Source organism: Zootoca vivipara, chromosome 6 (assembly GCF_965207765.1).
Source record: "Zootoca vivipara chromosome 6, rZooViv2.hap1.1, whole genome shotgun sequence".
In the NCBI taxonomy this organism is placed as follows: domain Eukaryota; kingdom Metazoa; phylum Chordata; class Lepidosauria; order Squamata; family Lacertidae; genus Zootoca; species Zootoca vivipara.
In genome coordinates, this window is record NC_142589.1 from 49987340 (window position 1) to 50006086 (window position 18747).

The window sequence follows — 18747 nt, forward strand, 5'->3', positions numbered from 1 at the left end:
GGCTGGAGCAGATTTGCCTAGGGCTGTGTATGTGTGAGTAGCTGTGTAGGGTGTGACTGTGTGTATTTTTGGAGCAACTCCTATAGAGATGCCACCAGGCTGGTGGTCAAGCTTCCCCCGCCCACCCGCTCCAACTACAGTGAGAAGGATTGGAATTACTGTTATTTTATTTAGTATTTATTAAAAATATATATTTTGTGCTCTTCAGACAAAACATCAGTGTGGTTTACAACACTTGTACCTAAAAACCATACGTTAAAAAGTCAAAATCAGAAATCAGCTACTGTGGAAAGATGTCTTCTGGACTGCCTGGACTCGCCCCTTCCCCGCGGAAGGCAGACAGGAGGAGCTGCCCGGACGGGCACTCCAGCAGAGATGCGCCCGGGAGCCCACTCTCCCCGCGAGGGCGGAGCCTCCTCGGCCGGCTCGCCACGGGGCGGAGCCTGCTGGGCAGGGGACCGGTCCGCCCGCCCTCCGCGCTTCCTGCTCAAAAGCGCCTGCTCCGCCCGCCTCGCCTCCTCCTCCTCCTGCTCCGCCTCCGATTCCCTCTCTGCACCCGCATCTCCTGCTCGCTAAGCCCGCCACCGCCGCGACGTGCTCCGCTACTCGGCATCATGGCTCTCTCCGCCGACGCCGCCTTCCAGAAACTGGCCGCCTGGCACAAGGCCCACGGCGCCCAACTCGTCCTCCGACAGCTCTTCCAGGCCGACCCGGAGCGCTTCAGCAAGTTCAGGTCGGTCCGGCGCGCCCGGCGAACGCGCACGCGGCGGTGCCCGACGGGCGGGCTGCTGCTCCTCTCTGGCTGCGCCGGGATTTCTCTCTCAGCTGCCAGGGAGCCGCTGGTCCCCAGCCTGGGCAGGGACGCCTGCGATGGCTGGGCAGCTCGGCTTGCAAGCGGGCCCTGAGTCGCAGGACGCGTTGCAAAAGCAGCTCCGGGATTGCCTGATCTTCTGTAGCCCCGAGGCAGGACGGGCGCGCCGTCGGGGCCGCTGCAGCCGCTCCGGTGGCCGCCCGCCTGCTTGCCCTTGACTCCTCCTTGCAATGCGCTACGTGCGGGCAAGCACAGCCGCGGCTGCCGGGAGAGCGAGAGGGGCATTGTGGGCCGTCCGCGCGGGAGGCTTCGCTTGCTGAGTCACGGCGAGCCGCCTCGCCTCTTCCTCCACCAACCCAGGGGAGGCCAGGTCTAGGGGGGCACTGCCCCACCGACCTCGGCTAGCCCCCCCACCTACCTGCTTGCCCGGCTGCCTTTTTGCTTACTTAACAACCAGCCCTAGGGAATGGCTTTGCCAGCCCCATTCCTCCTCCTTCGCCTCAGAGATGCCCGCATGGAGCTCAGCAAAGAGCAGGTTGGGGGCAGAGTCTAGAAGTATTGGCACTTGCTGCTGGTCTCCCTGACTTCTGCCCCACTGCTCCAACCCCCATTATAATACACAGGGGGGGGGGAGTGGGGAACGGGGCTGTGCCATTCATTGCCTGTCGTCTGTGCTATAGCTTGACTCGTGCAACAGATTCATTCAGGATCTCAAACGGGTCTCTGCTCTGCACGTGGACCTTTTGGCTCTTTCTCGCCTGCTCCAGGTTGTTGCTGAAAATTGGGCTCCTCCACCTTTTCCATACTGAGGACCTGGAATGAAGCAATGCGCATTGCAATAAAAAAATTAGTTCCAGCTTACAGCTATTATTTTGTCCAGCTCTAGATAACAATACAGCTAAGAAATTTGGTTCTAAATAAATTGTGACAAATCACCTTGAGAATCCACTCTGTGATTTAGTAATTACTCAAAACGTAAGATCTTGCAGTGCCAGATTTTGCAAGTTGATATGGAAAGAATAGAAATTAATTGGCTGAACTACTTGGCTTCATTTCAAATTGTTATGTGTTTGTATTGTGGGCAAAGTAAGCCCCCCCCCCAAGGTTGAGCAATCAAGTCTTAGCCAGAAAAAGGCCTTCAGCCAGGTAGCCTCCTCTAGATCTTTTGGACTGCAACTCGCCCCAGCCAGGACACCCATTTGGTACCAGTGCTGATGTGGGTTGTAGTCCAGAACAGTTGGAAAGGGCGCCAGGTTGGGGAAGGCTGGCCTACAGTACTTGCTATCTGACAATTTACTGGAAATGATTGGACTTGGGACCTTTTGCATAGGAAGCAGGGGCTCTCCATTGCTGAGCTGTGGCTGGTGTAACAAGACAGCTGCAAGATTGCTTCACAATTTGTCCACAAATGAAACCCAAATTAGAAGACTGATTCTGTGATGTGCAAAATAAATGCAAAGGAAAACTTAGAATTTGGGGTTTTTTTGGAGGTGAGGAGTGGGTTGAAAACCAGTCAATTCCCTGGCATTGCCATAGTTTCCAAGCACGTTGAAAATTCTAGTTTCCATTTCCTCTTTAAAAACGGAGAAAATTAATGTCCATTGTCACCTTGTTTCAGCTTCTACTCCTTTATATACAGCACAATCCTATCTAAACAAGCCCCATTACCAGGGAATGTTTTAGGATTGTGGCATTATAAAAACTACCTAGGTATGTATAATTTTCAGACCATTAAATAGCATTTTGCACATTGTGGAATCTGCCCTAAGTTAAGTCATGGCTAAGGATGATGAAATGATCAGTAACCGTTTCCTCTTGAGGTTGAATTTCAGCCTTTATATCTTGAGGACTAGGCGATGATTGTGGTTTAAAATGGAAATTAAGTGGTGTGACTCCCGGTTTCCATCTGATTGCTGCCTATTCCTAACAGAGTGCCTCATCTTTGTCTAATGTGGAAATTTTGCCTCCTTATCTGAGGGCACTTCCAGACTCACTGTATTCAGATGGGATTCAGTTGCATCCTGGAAAATTTCAGGTTGTGGAAATAAAGCTGATTTGGAGCTTTTGCACAACAAATAAGGGATTTCTTGCTATAAGAAAAGTGCGGAATGACACTTGTATTAACATCGTTGTCCAGCCTCCTTCAGACAAATCCACGAATAACCAGCATTGTCTAATGCTCCTGCAAATATGGAAGGGAGCTCAATAAGCAGGTCATATGTGACCCCAGTGGCATCCAGAGGTCTTGTTCCTTATTTTATAGCATATGGGAGGGGAGTCTGGTGCTCTTTCCAGCTTTCTCTTTCAGCTCTATGTGCTTCAGAAGGATCAGCCAAATTTTACTGGATCTGACATTTACCCAGATCCTTTGAAAAAGCAAAGATTGTGTCTGTGTGCACACTTTGTTGGTTTAATAATTTTTTATTGGAGCTTTCAGTGCAAACAACAAAATAAAAGCTATGAAATACAAAGGCAGATTAAAAAGGCAAATAAAATCTGCACATAGAGAAATACAGCATTCCCAACCCCAGAGGTTCCATATTTCATAGCAATTAATTGAAGTAGATGACTTCTCCACTCCATAAACAACAAAGAGGAACGAGGCTCAAACATAGTTTTAATGTACATTGAAGTACCATAGGCAAATAAGCTTTATCTCTTGTCTACATCTTGATTTATTGGTGACACTCATAGTCAGAAGTACTATATTAGTAACACCAATATAGATGGCTCTACATACGTGCACATGCTTTTCGTCTCTCTGTGGGGAGGCTGATCCAGGTGAGGAGGGTGAAAAATGATGGGAAGGGTGTGGGGTCAGTGGCACTTGCTGAAAAAGCCAAATGTGCCCACAGGCCTAAGAAGGTAGGAGACCCCGGATCTACATGAAGAGGCCTGATTAAATGAGCCTTTTGCCTCTGAATGGCTAGCCCTATCCTGACCTAAGGGTGCTTCACACGTGACTGGCTGCATGGCTATTGCTGCGCTGTTTGAAATTGCATTTACACCATTGCTTGCTTTTCTCAACATGTGGATGTGCTGAAATAGATGTGTCCGCATTGGTGTCACAGATGTACATATCATACATGTGATAACTGGTATCGTAGGCACCTCATGCAATTGGCCTTTACCTCCCAGCCTTCATAATATGAGGCTTTTGTAGCTTAAAGCATTGTCACTTCGTCTCTCACACATGAGGCAGCTTTCATTTTAAACCTTTGTAAAATCTTAGCAGTAAAATGACATGCAAAGCAATATCTTGGTTACCCTGAGTGTGTTCATCATAAGTTTCATAAGGCTGGCATTTGTTGCAAGAGTTACCTAGCAGCTTAAAAAGAAATACCTTTGGGTAGGTTTACAGTTGCACCAAAACGTTTACCTCCTACTGGTCATTAGACAAGGGTAGTAATTTTCTGAGCTTTACTGTACTGTTCTGTGAAACAGTTTATTACATTCATTTCCCTCTTTTTTCTTCTTCTAGGAAGCTTAAGGTGTACAATATAGTTCTCCCCTCCATTTGATGCTCTCAGCAACTCTGTGGAGTAGATTAGGGACTGACAGTTAGTGACAGACCCATGGTCACTCAGTGAGCTTCAGGACTCAGCTGGGCTTTGAACTCTAGCCTCCACAATCCGGGAATGTGCAGTCCCATTCAAGGAAATGTTTGGGAACCACTGAAATGGCACAGTTTATTTAAAAATAATGGAAGGAAATGATTTCCTTCTAATGGGTGGTTGATTTTCCCCAAGCTCACCTATCCAGGGAACCTTTTATTTAGCGGCCTGACTCCATTCCATTTCATTCAGAGCACCTGAAGAACAGATAGCGGGCAGACTGGCCATTATTCCTCCTCTTGTACAGTTCCCTGCAAAATGAACACGTCTGAGCATCAGATCAATTTTTGATCTCTCATGTGACTGTTCTAAAGAAACGGCCCACATGTAGCCCAGCCCGTGCCCCACATTGTTTCCTAATGCCTGCTTAATGGCAGCTAGAAGGTTTGATTTCAGATGAGTTTCTTCATCTGTAAAATGGAAATACAGTATGGGTGATTTTATGTGCCTCAGTTTTGCTGAGAGTAAGGAACTCTGATTAGGTTGGAGTCTTGTGGAAATTTTCTGTATCATGAAATTTTCTGCTGCAATAAATTGGTAGCAATCTAATTTAACATGTAGTTCAGCTGACTTTATGTATGCCATATAACTTCTCTAGGTGCCAAAAGTAGTTAACAAAAATGCTTGATCAGGGACAAAATTCAATAAAGTGGACTTGGTGTTGCCTAAATGTTACACGTCAAAAAAAGTCAAAAATGTTTATTTTTTTTGGGGGGGGTTACTTGTAAATAATTTAAGGCAGGACAAGTCAAAAGTGTCATTTACCTTTATTTAGATCTTAAAAGAGAAAAAAAACACTGTAGGAATCTAGTAGCTCATGACTCTGTGCCTTAAGAACACAAGAAGAGCCCTAGCAGGATCAGGCCAATGGCCCATCTAGTCCAGCATCCCGTTCTCACCATGGCCACTGAGATGTTGGTGGGAAACTCTCAAGCACAAGAGCCTTCTCCCCTCCTGCAGTTTCCAGCAAATGGTGTTCAGAAGCATTACTGTCTTTCATTGTGTAGGCAGAGCATGTCCATCAGGTTTACTCGCCATTGGTAGCCTTGTAGTTGCCACTGGCTTGTTTTCTGCACGGGGTGGGGAGACTATAGCTATTTCCTGCAGACAAGCAGATGGGTGGTAAATTGGAATGGATTTCATCAGGTACCTGTTGGAAGCTTGAGTGTCAATGTGTATCTGTCCATGTTGTGTGAATGCTTCATTCTGAGACACCCGTGGAGGCATTTCTCTCTTGCAGATTCTGGGGCCTTGGGTGCAATAATCCTGTTCATTGAAAGGGAGCAGGTGGTCCATGTTCTGCTTCCTGCCCACCCCAGCGTTAAGATCACCTGGTTGCCTGGCTGGTTGCCCAGATTCTTGCAAAGGCTAGATGGAGCTTTGTCTGGTCTAGAAGGGATCTGTACTCTTGGGCGAGGTGGGCATTCATGGGATCTCTTAATGCAGATTTGTTATGCTAAAGAGGCTTTGAGTATGCATTCTTCCTTTTCAACTGCCACAACGCATCAGTGCACCATGGGCATGATAGTAAAAACAGACTCTGCAAGGCTGAAATGAGCCCGTCCCTGGAATTATTCTCAGCTGCCTCCAGCGTATGGGTTGTTTTTGGGGAACCAATAAAATTCTGCTGAACGTAATGCAAGAAGCTGGGCTGCTAAAGTGATACTGGTGGCTAGCTGAGCTAGAAGCTTGCCTAGAGGCTGAAAAGGCTTTAAAGCAGGCATCCCCAAACTGCGGCCCTCCAGATGTTTGGGCCTACAACTCCCATGATCCCCAGCTAACAGGACAGTGGTCGGGGAAGATAGGAATTGTAGTCCAAAACATCTGGAGGGCCGAAGTTTAGGGATGCCTGCTTTAAAGGATGCCCTGTCTTCAAGTCACCTTCTACACCATTTGAGGCTTATATAGAGGAGTTGATACATTCTGGGATAATTGAAAAACAAACCAGAACAATTTAATCTTCAAGCCACACTGAACTGCTATCCCTTCTGGTGACCCATTAGTGCCAGTATAGGGCTTTTGTTTTATGTCAGCCACCTTCCCTAACCTGGTGACCACCAAATGTTCCACATCCCAGCCATGATGCAAATTGTAATCCAAAACATCTGGAGGGCACTAGGTTAGGGAAGGATGGTTATACCACTTAAGAAACCTCCAAAGCTGTTTGAAACAAGAATAAAACAATAAAATAAGTAAAAATGTAAAAATGTAAAACAGTTACTGTTGAAAAATAATTTAAATCCATGACAAGCCAAAAGTAGATTGAAACACATGTTAACATTCTAAATATCTGGGTAGGCTTGTCTAAACAAAGTGCGGAGCCTGCCACACTAAAAGATTGATTTCCTCTTATATTCCACCTACTTTTCTGAGCTGTGTGGGCATGCAGAACACACACACACACACCCTAGGTGTCTCAAAGGCCTTGTTTGATATTCTAGCCTTTCTCTGCTTGCTTAAACTCATTGAAAAGCTAAGTCCCCATGGCCTGCCTTCAGGAAACAGCAACTGCTGAAATGGCCTTACTCTTAATGGATGCTAGTCTACAGAAAATAAAAAAAATTCCTTCCAGTAGCACCTTAGAGACCAACTAAGTTTGTCATAGGTATGAGCTTTCGTGTGCATGCACACTTCATCAGATACACTGAAACAGAAGTGTGCATGCACACGAAAGCTCATACCTACGACAAACTTAGTTGGTCCCTAAGGTGCTACTGGAAGGAATTTTTTGTTTTGACTACGTCAGACCGACACGGTACCTACCTGTAGCTAGTCTACAAAGAAGGCTTTTGGAGCAGGGACTTCCCAGAGCGACCTTTTGTGCAGAGTGTGTGTTATGTTCCCTTGCCCCCAAACCCCATTTGCTTAAATTCAAACATTTGTTTCTTGTTGAGTCTTGTTTCTTTCCTTTTTTGGACTTGCATTTAGTGGTTCACCAGAGGTAGGCCAGCATGGTGCTGCTCTAGTTTTCAGCATAGCAAGGACGTCCTAACAAAACGAAATTAATTGCACTTCCCTTTTCCTACCATCTATCGTGGCCTTTCTAGATGGCTGTCATGAACTTTTATCTGCTGACAGATGTGACCAGCTAAGCCGCCCTTGCGATTAGATACCACTGATTGTGGCTTCTTACATGACATGCTTTTCTCTATTTTTTTAACCCTCGTGCATCGTCTGTGTTGCACTCCTCAGAACAGTTGCAACACTGAAAACTTCATTATTCCACTAGGCATATGTGGGCAGTTCAGAATTCATCTTTCCACAGAGCTGATTTATGTCTGATTTTAATTACTATTTTTATTGTATGGCTTTATGTATTGTAAACTGCTTGTTAAAATACAATTTTTATTATAAACCACTTTGATATTTTTCTGTGAAATAACCAGGATTAGACAGTTGCATGGAGCGGCTGAACAAGTTCAGAACAGGAATTCCTAAGTTCAGAATGTGCTTATTTAATTCGAACGGTGTGCCCTTTTGCATGTGACTCTGGTTGCTAGATCTTTGAGTTTTAATAAACTATAGTAGATCCAACTAGCCTGGCATCTGGCTGTGTGTGTGTGTGTGTCCATGTCCATGTCCATGTCCCCAAATGTCTGACATAAAGCCTTGTTCTAGCAATCTCTGCCACTGCTGCACACAACTCTGAAATAAGTTGTGCGGCCCAAACAAACTAAGGAAAATTCCTACAACACTTAACAGGTACACACAGACCATGTTCAAAGCATGGAGAACAGAAATAGGCAAACTATCCCCAACCCCATCACCACTAATTCCCCTGGCGTACCACCCATTATTCCACCATGCAGCACAAAACCTCCAGATAAAAACCGGGCAAACCAAAGGCTTATATCACCTAATAGACTTCTATAAAGATAACAAACCTTTGTCAACACAAGAAATACAGGAAAAACTAGAAGACACCCAAATGAAGACATAACTCCACAATTATTAAGTAAAATAGAAACATGGCCACCCGACTCCATTCACCTTTCCCCCCTCCACCTCTTTCCCCCTTTTCTTCCTAATATCTCAACAAATGAAACTGATCTGTAAAAAATGTTACTTGAAAAAGAGAGAGAGACATTGCACATACTTTTGTACACCAAATCTTTAATAAAAATACATTTTAAAAAAGTTGTGCAGCTCCATTCATTTCAGTGCAAGGTCTGCAGAACTGAGATGGAGCTAAATAGTGGATTTTGAGCCCCATTAAAAGTGACATGTAGGAGAAGGGACATGATCCAGGGGGAAGCTGAAATAGGGCTTGTGAAAGAGAATGGACAGGAAGTTCTGTTCGGAGCGTGTGTCTAGGGGTGTGTGTCACTTGGACTTTTTATCTTGTGGCAGAATCTTTCACTTCTCCTAGGCTCTCCCTCTCTCTCTGCATGTGTGTGCACATGCATGCATGCATGCATGCAGGAAATTCCTGCAGTGGGTTGTGGCCCATATCCGAATGCACCGTAAAGGTGTTTAAGGTAAAGGGATCCCTGACCATTAGGTCCAGTCGTGACCGACTCTGGGGTTGCAGAGCTCATCTCGCGTTATTTGACAAGGGAGCCGGTGTACAGCTTCCAGGTCATGTGGCCAGCATGACAATGCAGTTTCTGGCGAACCAGAGCAGCGCATGGAAACACCGTTTACCTTCCCGCTGTAGCGGTACCTATTTATCTACTTGCACTTTGACGTGCTTTCGAACTGCTAGGTTGGCAGGAGCTGGGACCAAGCAATGGGAGCTCACCCTGTGGCGGGGATTCAAATCGCCGACCTTCTGATTGGCAAGCCCTAGGCTCTGTGGTTTAACCCACAGCACCACCCGCGTGTTTCTTACTTTCCCTCAAAATGTGGTGACAAGGGTTCTGGTCAGATCAGGGGAGGCAAAATATACACAAGAACTTGGCTCAACTTTATGCTGCTATGGACTCATGGCTGCTGCCTGCATGACTCATCTCTTTCCACCTGAGTAGCTGCTCTATATTCTTGGATGCTGCATTGCAGGATGGGCGCTCAAGCAGAAGGTGCTCTGTCAAGGGAGGCTTCAGAAAACGTATTGGAGGTTCTGCAAAGCCAGCTGTGGAAATAAAACTGGGACAGCCTCTCCCTACCTGTGTTCCAGAATGACCAGTGTCTTGTTTCCAGCCTGCCCCACTGAGATTCAACTTTGCATTTTCTTAACCTTCCCACCTCTGTACTGCAGCAATCCAAGGCTAGTGTTAGAGAATGTGGGGTTGTAGCCATTGGTGTTTTCCTGAGCTCTCTGCTAGCTTTGAAAACTGTAAATCTGCAAATGTGTGTACACACTGGGGGAAGGGATAGCTCTCTTATACGGTATTACTCTGAACTCTCTCCAGCCTCTGATGCAGAATGGGCATGTTTGGGCTGGCTGGCTAGCTAAGCCCACATATTTTGGAGACAGTTGAGGATTAGATTATACAACTCCCAAATAGGATTAGCATGTAAATAAGCAGAAGGGATGAACTCTTCTTTCTCCATGAATTACCTTTGCCTTAAAAATAAAAACCCTACTATTCCACAGGCTTCCTTCACAAATCATTACAGTTATACCTCGGTTTAAGTACGCCTTGGTTTGAGTATTTTCAGTTTAAGTACTCCGCGGACCTGTCTGGAACGGATTAATCCACTTTCCTTTACTTTCAATGGGAAAGTTCGCTTCAGGTTAAATACGCTTCAGTTTAAGTACTCCATGGACCGTCTGGAACGGATTAATCCACTTTCCATTACTTTCAGTGGGAAAGTTCGCTTCAAGTTAAGTATAGACTTCTGGAACCAATTGTGTTTGTAAACTGAGGTACCACTGTATTTACTTTATTAACTTATATTGGACCTTTCTCCCAGTGCAGGGCCCAAGGTGGCTCACAACATAAATAATAAAAGATGCAACTAAAAACACACAAAATAAATATTAAAAAGCAATTAAATCCATTGCCCTATTAAAAATATTCATGCATGTTTCTGTGCTGCGATTAGCATGTGACTTTTCACCTGGATGGGGGCATTGATAAAAATAATCTTTTGGGAGGGGCACACGCTACAGTTGCAGCTCCAAAGTCCAGAGTTAGACAATACTTGTATTAGGAACAACCAAAGTGTCATGAAATAGTGGCAAGTTTTTTAGTTCTTCAGGGAAGGTGTTACAGAAGCAGAAAGTGGAGAGAGGAGGAAAAATGAAAAGGTGCAAAAATTATGCTGGAAGGAGCAGACTCTGTCACAAAGTGGAGACTGCAGGCTGATTCCACACTTGATCTTACCCAGAAGCCCAAGAAGTGAGCTGCTGCTATTTGCCTTGATGTTTATCATTCTTTTGTGACCTGGGGTGTGTGAATACAAACAAGCAGTGTTGGCTAATTTCCAGTAAATCTTGTTTTTTAAAGTCACCCATGTGCTGGTGCAGTGTTTCTGAAAATGTTCACATAACATGATGGCTTGCTTTTAATTCTTTTGGCAGCTTGACCTTGAAGAGTGACCATGGGGACATCTTGGTGGACTATTCAAAGAACTTGGTTACAGAAGAAGTGATGAAGATGCTGATAGAACTGGTAATTCACCTTGAACATGAATCCTATTTATTTAGAGCTTCTGATTGCAGAAATTCCAAAGCCGTTTGCAGCAGTGAAGCTGATAGTAATAAAATGTATTGAGAAAAACAAAACCTTGTTATTGCCGGTACAAGATAGTGTTTGTGGACAAAGGGGTATTTCCAGTTTCATATCATGGCCTTGCTTTGCTGTGGTTTCATAAAGCCCAGGATCTACCTGCATGCTTACGCAGAGCCCAGCTGCCCTGACAACAAATGTAAGGGGCAACCGTCTTGTCCTTGCGCTTGAAAACTGCAGTCCAGTTGGACGGGGGGCGGGGGCGGGTTGGCTTCACCAAATGTTATACCAAAGATAGTGACCTCCAAATGCTTAGACCATCTGCTCCCATTAGCCCAGGCTTATCCAGTACTGATGGAAGGTGTAGTTCAAAAACATTTGGAGGGTTCCAGGTTGAAGGCGATTTGAAGCAACCTGGGCAAGCTTCCATGGGCCACATGCTAGGGGTGGGCCGGGCCGGGGGGTGGGGAATTGCAGAGCAGTGAGTGATTTTACACTTGTATGGATTACTTTGTACACACATTCACACACTCCTTTCTAGCTTCCATCCAGGTAAGCAACAGGCATCATCAGAGTTGGAAGGACACTTGAACTGGGGGGTGGGAGGAGCTGGGCCAGTAAGTGGTGTGGCTGTGATAGAGTTCACATTTAGTCCTGGGGTTGAGGCTGCCCATTCCTGATTTAGAGGATCTTTTAGGAACAGGCAGAGAAGACTGACATTTGTGTGTGTGTGTGTGTGTGTGTGTGTGTGTGTGTGTGTGTGTGTGTGTGTTTAAAAGGAGGCTACTAACATACTAGGCTACTGGCATACTGGAGGGGGTTAGCGAGATGGGGTTAACTCCGATGTGACTGGTGGATTTGGAAAGCTGATGGTCGTATTTACTAAAAGGTCAACTTTTACTTTCAGGCAAAATCGAGGGGCATTGAAAAAGCGAGGGAACAAATGTTCACCGGAGAAAAGATCAACTTCACTGAGGTATACCTACTTTTTATTTTCGTTTGTGGGTTCCTTCCTGCTCAGTAACGGGGAGGAGGTGCTTCCAGCACACAAAGCAGTAACCTTTGACTTCAAGCAGCTGTATAGGGTTTTTGGAAATTAGTGTGTGTGAGAGAGAACCAGAGTCAGAGTGTGTGTGCTGGGGTTTTGTGGGGTGTGGGGTATAAAGGCAATGATCTGGTCACCATCCTCTAGATATTTTGCTATGTAGTCCAAGGATTAAATATTAGACTGGCTTTCAATTGCCAGATTCATGAATAAATTGTATAGTTTTCCCAATAAATCTAGTTTGTTTTCGTGTTAAAGGTTTTGTTTACTTCACCTGAAGATAAATGTGTGAATAGTCTCATTTGGTCAAGAAGTGTATTGCATCTCTATGGGGGCATGCCTCTCCTTTGAGCTTGAACTGGTTTCACATCTTCTCTCCCCCTTTCTGGGCTAATAGTAGCCTTATACAGTAGTTGTTCTGGATCAGACTGACCTGATGTGAACAGGATGTGAAATGGACCCTATGGATCTCTATCTTTGCTGATTGACCTTGGAGAAACCTCTTTTCTGACATGTGGATCTAAAATCCACAATATAATGCAGAGCTGATAGAAGGATTGCTATCAGTAATTCCGGAATCAGCTCTGTATTGTATTGGTTACAATATAATAACCTGTAACATGAAGCATGTTGAATACTGGGCACCATGTATTATTCTCAACACACATTTTTTTGCCACTGCAAAGCAGAAATGCCTCCAAGTTTTTGTTGGAATTTTGTGATTGCTTCACATTAAATGTTAAGGAACTTCTCTGAGATGTGTCAAGTGTGAGAAAGCCACTTCCTCTTCATGGCAACTGAAGCTCCCCTTCTGTGGTTTTGGTGTTCATTATTTTGGTGCGCAGAGCTATCTGAAGGATGGGCTCTGCTGTGTACCAAGACTACCACATGCCCCTTCGCATGTCCATTTGCCCTGTGACACGCAGAACGCAAAAGTGAGGGGCATGCTGCCATTTTCCTCAGTGGCACCCAAGTAGTGTGTATAATCGGGTGGAAAGAAAGGAGTGTTTTGTTTGTTGCTTTTTGCAACGCTGTTGGCCGTTTCTGCTTTTGTTGCTCTTCTGGAGCTGTTGCTGCAATAGAAAATTCCTGTGTTGGTAAATTGTGGCGAGGTGTGTGTGTTTAATAGATTTCTTTTTCGTGTATTTGTAAGCTGCTGCAGGGACTTCTGTGGTTGGGGATGCAGTATACACAAAGCAAGTAAATCCTGTTTCATCCACACACAGGGAAGAGTGCAGAGGGGCTACCCACAGGGCTTGAGTGTAACTTGGTCCTCCGTGCCACTACTGTGCCAGAGTGCTTTCCAGCATCACTCTTCCTGTCTTCCCTGTCCCCAGATGTCAGAATAAATTCCTTCCCTAGGTTGGCCCTTAAGAGCATTAGGAGAGCCTGCAGCTGGATCACGCCAGTGGTTCATCTATTCTAGCCCAGCATCCTGTGGCTGGACTATCTAGCCAATCAACCTTCATTTCTTGTGTGTCCCTTCCTTTGGGTAGGGGGCTGCCATCACTTCCTCCCTCTCCGTCTGCTGTTTTGAACAGCAGATTGTTATAAAGTTTAGTTACAGATAGGTAGCCGTGTTGGTCTGGCGTAGTCGAAACAAAATAAAAAAAATTCCTTCCAGTAGCACCTTAGAGACCAACTAAGTTTGTCATTGGTATGAGCTTTCGTGTGCATGCACACTTCTTCAGATACTAGTTACAGGTAGGTAGCCGTGTTGGTCTGGATCGAAGTAAAATAAAAAAAATTCCTTCAGTAGCACCTTAAAGACCAACTAAGTTCTTCAGATACTGTCATTGCTGTTTAGTAATAATCCCTGGCTAACAGCCTACCTGTGTTAGGGCAAGCTGCCCATCTCATCTCACTAACTGAACATACATTCAAAGATGTGGGTTTTGTATTCTAAAACACATACTTCTCAGATTCTCTAGATTCTTTGAAAAGCAATACGAATAAAGAATTGTAGGAAGTAAACATGCAAGGCTCTCTGTCATAATTTTTGACCTTTAACAATAATTTCTACAGCCTGTTTCTTGCTTCCGTCATTTGCCAAATTGGTTCTTGGCTGTTTAAAAATGTCTGTTTCCCTCACCCCCACTTCTGCCTAGCGAAGTCTTTCTGGAAACCCCAAACTACGCTCTAGTCTGTGGCATCTGATCCAGTTGTAGTTGTTACTGCTTATTTTAGCTTTTATATATATATATATATACACACACACACAATATTTAAAAAGATCATTTATATCACCTGTATATTATTTGCATGTTTTAGAGTACTTGATTTTTCATTATTTTATAGTTTTCAACTCCTTACTGTGAAACCGCTTTGAGAGATATAAAACAAGTGAATGAATGCACAAGATGTTTGAGTGGCTGAGTGAAGGACAGGAGGGTCTTCTTTGTTCCAAAGCCAATCAGCAATTAGTGGTCCCATTTCCTTCCTGGCTGCTGCAATCTAAATTCCTCTGGTCCTCTTGGCTCAAGCATCTTTTGGTTTAGAAAAGAGACCCAATGCCCAGCATCCTTTGCCTGGGCGGCTCATACGTGCCACCGAACAGTACTTGTGAAGTTTCTGGAAACTGCAGGAGGGGAGAGTGTCCTTGTGCTTGGGTCTTGTTTGTGGGTTTCCCATAATGAGCATCTGGTTGGCCACTCTGAGAACAGGATGCTGGACTAGATGGGCCACTAGCCTGATCCAGTAGCCAGACTCTTTCTAATGGTCATTGCAGAGTTCCCATTCACTGTGGTCTACTGGAAGAAGAGGTTCCTAGTGGGTTGTGTACCAAACTATAGAAGAAAACCAGCAGAAAGAGAACAGAAAATAGTTTGTCTTGCTCCTTCAGATCAGTGCCAATCAGTTCTGCTGAGATTCTCGGTTTTGGTAACTAATTGTTGCTTGGCACTATCCACAACTGTCTTGTCCTCTCTTCTCATTTTAGAACCGAGCTGTGCTCCATATTGCTTTGCGGAATCGCTCAAATACTCCAATATTAGTTGACGGCAAAGATGTAGTCCCAGAAGTGAACAAAGTTTTGGAGAAAATGAAGAATTTCTGCCAGGTATCCAAGTATTTGCTGGTTGTGCTCTGTGAATGAGGCAGGTATAATGTCAGCTGTCATGCAGACTAGTAGTCCCTCAGCTGTTTACATATTTCTGTTGGAACAAATAAATGTTTATTGTATAGCAAAAATACTGTATTCTATATAACGTACGGTATATATAGTTATATATACTATATCACAGTGTTCTTCACTCTTGGGTCCCCAGCTGTTTTGGGATCCCAGCTCCCATGATCCCTGATCAATGGATGGCCTGTGGGAATGATGGGAGCTGTAGTACTGTCCTAAATAGCTCAGTTCTCTCTCTCTGCAAAATATTCCTTGCTGTAGACTTTTTGGCATGCTCTGTAGGGTTGAGAGAACAACTTTTTATATATAGATTCTAGTAATGTAGCAACCCTTCGTCATATATAAACAAAGCTCCCTAGACTTAAATAATAAAGGTTGTATGAGATCACAGTCCATATAACGGCTTCGTATCCAGGAATGTGATCAGCGTTCCTGATCATCTGTTCCCCTCCAGATGTTCTGGACTACAGCTCCCATGAACCCCAGCTAACACTGCTTTGTAGTCCAAAACATCTGGAGGGGACCAAGGTTGGAAAACGCCACTTTAAATAGAATTGGATGCTCTGCTATTTTTTATTTATTACAGTTACTTTTATGCTGCCTTCTAGGGTACAATTCCTTCCAAGGCAGAAAACAAATAGTATTAAATTTAATTTTTTAACTTTAAACAAACAATATTAACATTAAAAAGTCACCCGGCTCCTTCCCACAGGGTAAGTGGGAGAGGAATAACCCAGCTGACGCAGGTCGTAAGATGGTCTTCACCTGTTCCCCTCTCTCCTGGAATCCTCCCCACTAAACTAAGCAAGTGGCCCACCAAGCAATTGAAATCTTAACACCCAGTTCCTAACCATGTGTGGTAGGTTAGGCTGAGAGGCAACGCTTGTCCCATCTTCATAGCTATGTGGGGATTTGGTCTCCCAGGTCCTAGTCCTACATTCTAACCACTGGAATTACTGGAAAGCACTGTATAAAGGCCATCTTTGTACTGTCTTTGTACTTGCAGAAAGTTCGCAGCGGTGACTGGAAAGGCTACACAGGAAAATCCATCACTGATGTGGTCAATGTTGGCATTGGCGGGTCGGATTTGGTGAGCTGTTCTGCTGTGTGACTTCTCTTTGCCAAGGAAGCACTGGGTCTAAATGTTCAGCTGCTCTGACAGCCTTTTCTCTTTAGGGTCCCCTCATGGTGACAGAAGCCCTCAAGCCATATTCCAAGGGCGGTCCCCGTGTTTGGTTTGTCTCCAACATCGACGGTACCCACATGGCCAAAACTCTGGCTGAGCTGAATCCCGAGACTACACTCTTCATCATTGCATCCAAGGTATGTCCCAAGTCCTTTAACCCATCAGCAGCTCATGCTAAGTAGAGGATTAAATATGCAAAGGTGACCTCTCTAGACCAGGCTTACCCCAGTCTGCCCTAGCATCCTATGGCCTGGGCTTGATGGTAATTGGTGTCAAAAATCTCTGGAGGGCACCAGGTTGGGAAGGCCTTGGTGACTAGGCAGGGGAGCCGGTTGCCCTTGGTTTATTGAAGTCCTTGTTAACCAGTAGCTTTAGTTAAGCCTGCTGGCTTTGGGCTTAGCTGAACTAGGAGGAAAATATGATGGTTTTTCAGAGGCTTGGCTTTTTATGCAAGCTGTACTTTGCTAGGGTTCCTCAGTATTTTATCTGAGAAACCATAGAGTTGGAAGGGACCCAAAGGGTCATCCAGTCCAACCCCCTGCAAGGCAGGCAAGAGTTTAGGAAGCTGAAGTGGGAAGAGAACTTCAAAGTATAGGCTCTGTTTTATGAATTGGAAACCCCCCCCCCAGTTCCTCTGAATTTATGCAATGCTTTATGTTTAATATTTTTTTTGATGCAGTTAATATTGTATTGTGGGTTTTAAGTATTTATGTACACTACCCTGAAATCTGCTTTTGGGTGAAAGTGCGGTATAAGAATTATTGAAAAAGAAATAAATCCAGGTTTCCTGCCTGAATGCTGCTGAGAAGACTAGCATCTCATGGCTCTCATTTGCCTGGATGCCTTTAGACAATTGGTTAGGTTTGGAAAGGGATGAATAGCATTTTTAAAAAAGCTTGCTTTATAAACTAGTCTTTTGTTGTATAATGAAAGAATTTTTTGGAGATGGATGGGAGAGGAGGAGGACGTGATGTTGGTCCTTAAAGCTACATTTTAATGGTTGAATAAACTCCAATAGAGCAGGGTGATATTCACAGAACTGCATGACTGGCCATGTCAACGTGTTTCATAAAGAGGGAAATATTTTTTTTTGCTGATGAGCAAATTGGGACTGTCTGGAAAATCAAGGGGAACAAAGGGCCCCATGTTTAGATCCACAGCAGATCAGTCAGAGCAATTATTGGCTTGAGTGATTTCAAATCTTCCTGCAAGTTTAAAATTAGCAATCATGAGAAGGGCCCCATCAATCTGAATGTTCTCCAGTGCATGCCCTCATTGTAATGAATGGGGCTTGCACAGGTCGTTGTCCTGATGGCTATTACCCAGAGTGTGTGAGAGTTCTAAATGACTTTTAAATTCTCAAAAGGTAGGCATTAGGATTGTGTGTGCTGCGATTTTGAGAGGAAAGTGCAGATGTGATGGAATTCAGCTTCTTGAGAACATTAAGTAAAAAAGGCAAAGAAGCGCACAAGGTGGTTTGTGTTGGTACTAGCAAGCTATGTAGCTGGCATCGCTTGGGAATTCGAAGAAACCCAAAACTCGGTGGAGTTTTTAAAGGTTCTGCCTGCCACCTTGTTTCAAAATGGCACCCAATTGGATCCAAACGTAAGATGAAAACCCACTTCTCAATCACAGGAATCATCATGCTAGATTTGGTTATGATAGCTTTATCTGAATGTGGATGGGCAGACAAAAAACTTTTCAAAATAAAGATCTAGAAATAATAATAATGTAGGTAGAGATAATACAAATAATTATATTTTATAAAGAAGTATGCAAGAACTAGAAACTTGTAAAGAGGTCTTTGAAAGTTTGTGGGCCATCCAAGGCAGCTCTAGGTGTGCTGATGGGAGCAGCTTGGACTTTGCACTGTAGTTTCCTCATTTTGCTTTCTGTTCCTTAAAAGTTGCCTAAGTGGCTTGTCTGAGTCTTGAACTGTTTCCCCCCTCTTTTCTTTTGGTGCACAGACTTTTACCACCCAGGAAACCATTACCAATGCCGAAACAGCCAAAGAGTGGTTCCTAAATGCTGCTAAAGATGTAAGTGAAAGCTCCTTGGTTATGTGCTCAGTTTTGTAAATAAATTAATCTGTAAAGTGGCAAATGACTAATGTAGATATAAAGGTAGCCAGGAAAGAGACGGGAGGCAGCTTCAGTAAACATTTCCTGCCTTGTCCCATGGAAGCAAATTTTTACTTGTGGTTGGCAAGCCTGCTCCATCTCTAAAACATTTTTGGTGCGAGGGTGTTGGGTGCCGTTTCTGCTGCCTTAATTCCTGCTAGGAACTGCTACATGCTTTCGCCCAGGTGGTCATTGAACTGTAGCTGGAATCCTCTACAAAAGTTCCAGCT

At 44.5% G+C, this 18747-nt stretch overlaps 1 protein-coding gene across 1 annotated transcript in view; it reads left to right on the top strand.

Annotated features, from left to right (window-relative positions):
• The first annotated feature begins 533 nt into the window (after positions 1 to 533).
• Positions 534 to 18747, top strand: part of GPI (glucose-6-phosphate isomerase) — a 31201-nt gene continuing 12987 nt past the window's right edge. Inside the window, exons 1-7 of the mRNA XM_035117931.3 lie at positions 534 to 733; positions 10892 to 10982; positions 11947 to 12015; positions 15023 to 15142; positions 16218 to 16301; positions 16388 to 16534; positions 18365 to 18436. Of these exons, the coding sequence (XP_034973822.3) occupies positions 615 to 733; positions 10892 to 10982; positions 11947 to 12015; positions 15023 to 15142; positions 16218 to 16301; positions 16388 to 16534; positions 18365 to 18436 (702 nt within the window). The 5' untranslated portion in view covers positions 534 to 614. The remainder of the gene's footprint in view (positions 734 to 10891; positions 10983 to 11946; positions 12016 to 15022; positions 15143 to 16217; positions 16302 to 16387; positions 16535 to 18364; positions 18437 to 18747) is intronic.